This window comes from Bison bison, unplaced genomic scaffold, assembly GCF_000754665.1.
Source record: "Bison bison bison isolate TAMUID 2011002044 unplaced genomic scaffold, Bison_UMD1.0 scf7180017864270, whole genome shotgun sequence".
Lineage (NCBI taxonomy): Eukaryota > Metazoa > Chordata > Mammalia > Artiodactyla > Bovidae > Bison > Bison bison.
This window is the reverse complement of record NW_011494842.1, coordinates 5,838,920-5,843,898: the sequence shown is the minus strand read 5'-3', so window position 1 is coordinate 5,843,898 and position 4,979 is coordinate 5,838,920. Positions and strand designations below refer to the sequence as shown.

General features: G+C 55.2%; 1 protein-coding gene across 1 annotated transcript in view; it reads right to left on the bottom strand.

Annotated features, from left to right (window-relative positions):
- Positions 1–4,979, bottom strand: part of ITPR3 (inositol 1,4,5-trisphosphate receptor, type 3) — a 69,438-nt gene that overhangs the window by 54,267 nt on the left and 10,192 nt on the right. The window contains 1 exon segment of the mRNA XM_010848717.1: positions 78–148. Within this exon segment, the coding sequence (XP_010847019.1) occupies positions 78–148 (71 nt within the window).

Sequence of the window (4,979 nt, the reverse complement as noted above, 5' to 3'; positions counted from 1 at the left end):
CCACAGACCACACGAAGGCTCTCGGCACCCAGCCTGACCCACCCGCCCAGGACTCGGCGGGGGCTCAGAGGACTCACCTCGGAACTTCTTAGGGGGGTTGTCCAGGTCACCAGCCGCGGGCTCCACCACACAGCGGTCATCCACCAACCTGCGGGATGAGGCAGCGAGTCAGCACAAAGAAGACGCCCGCCTGCCCAGGCGGCCCAGGGCACCAGGAAGGCCTCCAAAGAGACCGCACGAGGGACAGAATGGAAGGCTGGGTTAGCAGATGTAAACTTTTATACATGGAATGGGTGAGCAACAGGCTGTTACTGAGCAGCACGGAGAACTACATTCTGGAATGGAAAAGAATGTAAAACAGAATGCATGCATGTCAAACTGAATCACCTTGCTGTACAGCAGTAGCTAACACATCACTGTATGTCAACTATACTTAGACAAAAGAAAGAAACCTCTCCCTCCATCACTGACGATCCCATACCATCAAGTCACCGCCTTTCCGGGCGCCACTGTTAAAAGGCGAGGTCCCCTGGGTGGGGGTGGGGGAGCCCCCACAAAAAGCACAGAGACATATGGAGTCTGCCACTGCCCTCACCCGCTGGAGCTGCGTCCTGGGGGTCTGCGGCCAGCCTGGGCTGCCACACACTGCCCACGTAACTCCTGTCACGCCCTCAGACCCCACCCAGACCTGATGGAGGAGGGAGAGAGAAGGGGGACCGAGAGACAGAGCCTCGGAGAGACACAGAGAGACAGAAAAGACAGAGTCAGAAAGACAAACAGGGTAAGAAGCACAGGCAGAGAGAGACTGAAGCAACCCGGGAGAAACGCTGATGAGACAGCAGCCTAGGGGGCAGCCTCTGGGTCTCAAAGACAAGACAACAAACCTTCCCAGCCTCCAACAGGCCCATTCCACACCCTCCGCTGTGGTCACCCTGGGCCCGAAATTCCTCCCCTCTATCCTGGCCGGGGTTCATCCTGAGTCTCTGGAGGACACCCACCCACCCATCCATCCATTCCCACATTTAACATTCTTCAACGCCACACAAGCCTCTAACACTATGATGGTGACGATGACGACCCACCATCTCAGAGGCCAGCTCTATCTCAGCACTTCACAACCTCCGCCTCTGAATTCTTACCAACTCACCGCAGGGGGCTAGTCATGAACACTATTTTATAGAGGAGGAAACTGGGTTTGAACACTAATTTGTCTCAAGTCACAGAGCTAATTCCAAAGCCTCCTTCTGGTCCTCCCCTCCTTGGACTGGCCAACAAGGCCTTTTGTGATCTGACCTCCACCCACTCCCTAGCCAGCCTCACAACCTCCCTGCCCTAGCTGTGCTAAAATCTCTGATTGATCCCAAGGTCCCTGGAGCTCTCACCTCCACAGAGTGGTCCCAGCAGCCGCCCCCGCTCCCCTCCAAGCCCCGCCATTCTTTCATCCCTTTATCTTCAGTCCCTCCTTCCTTGGCCAGTGCCCTCCCGCCTGCCGCATCCCCTACCCACCTAGCCCTGTGTTCCCACAGCGCCGGGTCCTGGCCTCTCCCGCGGCCGTGTCTCCTCTGGGGCTCCTCGCGGTGTCTAGACCATGAGTTCCCTGAGGACAGGAGCCTGGGGTTTCCCCTTAGGAATCACCAGCACGACACAGTCCACAGTAACAATAATGACAGCAAGCAGGATTTTGCTTCTAATGTTTTCATATATTATTTAATTTTCTAAGTCTCCCCTGTTTTTGCAGGAGTTCCTCCATTTTGCAGGAGATACGGAGAGGGCAAATGATCCGGCCGAGGACACACAGCCAGCAAGCAGCAGAGCTGGGCTTTGAAGGCAACAGGTGCAGCCTCAGGAAAGGGAGAGAAGGGCCTGCTGTGAGGACCCACTCAGACCCCTCCCCATTCCCAGCCTCCAGCTCCATCCTCTCTCCTCCACCAGCACTCAGGCCCTTGGTCATCTTGGCCACGCACGGGTTCAAAGCACGGCTTGTAAATTTACTGCTAACTTCCGCCTCCGCCTCCTCTGTCCCTCTTCCCTCAGACTCCAGATTCGTAATCTAACCACCCACCCCACGTCTCCACTTGGATGTCCACAGGAATCGCAAATTCAGCACGTTCCCAACGCGGAGCTCCTGCTCTTCTTGATGCCCTCTCTCCATCCAGCTAATCCCTCCTTCCAATTGCCTGGTCCTCTCGCTCACCTCTCACAGCTAACCTGTGAGGAAACGCTGTGGGCTTTATCATTAAAATATGTACGGAATCTGAATCTAAAATATGACAAAAATAAACCTATCTATGCAACAGAAACAGACTCACAGACATTGAGAACAGACACAGACATAGAGACTTGGGGTTGCTGCAGGGGGCGGGGACGTCAGGGAGGGACGGAGAGACTGGAGTTTGGGAGGAGCAGATGCAAACTATTATACAGAGGAGGGAGAGAAACAAGGTCCTACTGCAGAGCACAGGGAACTACATTCAATATCATGTGATGAAATCACAATGGGAAATAATATATATGTATAAATGAGTCACTTTGCTGTACAGCAGAAGTTAACACAACACTGTAAATCAATTGTACTTCAATACAAATTTTTTTTATTATGTACAGAATCTGACTTTTCATCACGCCAACACCACTTGGTCCAGGCACCCAGCGGCTCTCACCTGGTATCACTGTCTCCTAACACCCCTCTCACCTCTACAGCCTGTCCTCCACATAGCAGCAAAGGGATTCCTTGAAAAGGTCAGTCAAATGAGGGCAGTGCTCTGCTGGGAACCTCCAAAACCACCCATCTCAGAGGGTAAGGCAAGAACTCACAAGACCCCTTCACCTCTCACACCTCATCTCCTCCCCACCCCACCACCCCCGCCCCTGGCCCACTCTGCTCCAGCCCACCGTCCTCCTCCAGGCTCCTCAAACCTTCCAAGAGACTTGATCTCAGCTCTTCCCTCTGCCTGGCACTCTCTACCCTAGACACCCTCCTAGCTCCACCCCTCGCTCATCTCCTTCAGATCTCAGCTCAGATGACCCGTTCCTGTGGCCAGGCTCCCTCCCTGCCCTTTTGAAAACTGTGGACTGCTCTCTCTGTCACACTTCTCATCTCCTTCAGATCTCAGCTCAGGTGACCCGTTCCTGTGGCCAGGCTCCCTCCCTGCCCTTTTGAAAACTGTGGACTGCTCTCTCTCTCACACTTCTCATCCCCCTGCCCGCCTCACTGTTCTCCACATCACCACTTGGCCTGCTACAGAGTTTATTTGGGGTCCTATTCCTCCCTGACCTGAGATGGAAGGTTCATGAGGACAGGGATGTGTCTGTATTGCTTCCTCCTGTATCCCCAGCACCTGGACCACCTGTCTGGCACGGAGTGGCACACTCGGAATACACACTGAGTGAATTAATCATTTTACTAGCTACTGAAGGAAGCACACGAGAAGCAAAAGATAAGGTCTCTGCCTCAGGGAGTTCAAAACCTCACTGGGAAGACAAGTCACAGACTCAGAAGAGTTCATGATCTAAGGAATACGCATGGGTGCCAACTGATGGTACCAGCTGTGGATTCTGTCCAAGAAAGGGAGAGGTCAGAGCTTGGCCAATCAGAGAAGGTGTGAGAGAAGAGGCAAGAGCTGTGCAGAGCCTTGAATAATTCATAGAATTTCCTGTAAGACATTAGTGAATCAGATTAGCTGGCTGTCTCTTGGCAAAGCCCTGAGAGGAGGGGTTGCAGGATGGTAAGTTTGGGCAGGGGAGGGGAGGAAGTCGGGGCGGGCCTGGGACCTGGCACTGCTGGGGGTACTGGACAGCCAGAGGGCATTATGGAAGTCAGGGCAACCGAGAGAGGCTGGGGTACCCCCACAGCCTCCATCTTGTCCAATGCATAAGGCCCTGTAGAGGCCATCTCCCCAGAGACTCCCAGTCTGAGGAAAACCCATCCTCACCTCAGAAACCCTCCATCCCTCTCCTGGGAACTCTTTGTCTGGGTCACACGTGCAGAAAAAAGGACAAGCAAGTTTGGATGCCTGGCGTGCTTTTCCTAATCCCCCTGGCACAAATGTGCCTGGTCATCATGTGGATGTCCTTCTGTCCCCGCCCACTCTGGCATAGCTTCTGAAGCCCTGCTGTCTCCCACTGAGCCCCTCCCCAGTGCCCAGTGGTTTACAGAGAGCAGAGCACATTTGGGGAGTGCAAGCTGAAGCCTCTTAGAGAAGGGGAGGGGTTGCTCAGGAGTGGAGCTTGGCTTCCAGCAGAGCTGCAAGCAAGGTCAGAAAGGAAAACATCCCAGATCGGCAGCCAAGAGGGGACAGGAATGGTCTGTATGGGCGACCAGAACAGAGAAGCAAGCCATGTGGGCCATGAAATTAAAAAGGCACGGGGCTCCAGGAAGGTATCAGGAAAACGGACAGGGACTTTCAGGACTTCCTCCGGGATCCAACATCCCACTCCCTCCCTTCTCCAAGTGCGGGTCCTGGATGAGCAAAATCAGCACAGCTTGGGAACATTCCGCACCCCTCCCCTGCAGCCTCTGAGGGATGGCACCTCGCCCTCCCCATCATTTCATTTCCCATCTGGAGGGCAGCCCTCCACCAAGCCCGTAGGCAAAGAGGGCAGCCAGCGGCAGGGTGTTTAGGAGGTCCCAAACTGCCCCGCAGCGCGCCCGCGGAAGTCTCCCCTCCGTCCCTCAGAAGCTCCTCCTCAGGACTGAGGCATCCCAAGAAGGTGCTATCGGGGGGGCGGGGAAGGGAGGGGTGTCCCGTGAAGCTATTAACAGATAAGCGGGAAAGCCCTTATCGGACGGGCTGCGGAGAGAAAGACCCGAGACCAGAGGGAGGAACGAGGGCCGGGACTTCCGACAGCTAAGTTTCGATGGAGTGGGAGCCTCAGAGGGCGCGGCCGAGACTTTAGAGCCTCTGGGTAGAGCGAGAGGCGGAGAGGTGGTCGCCGAGCCCCGCGCAGAGGCCCCCTGAAGCCCCGCCCCGGCCCGCCGA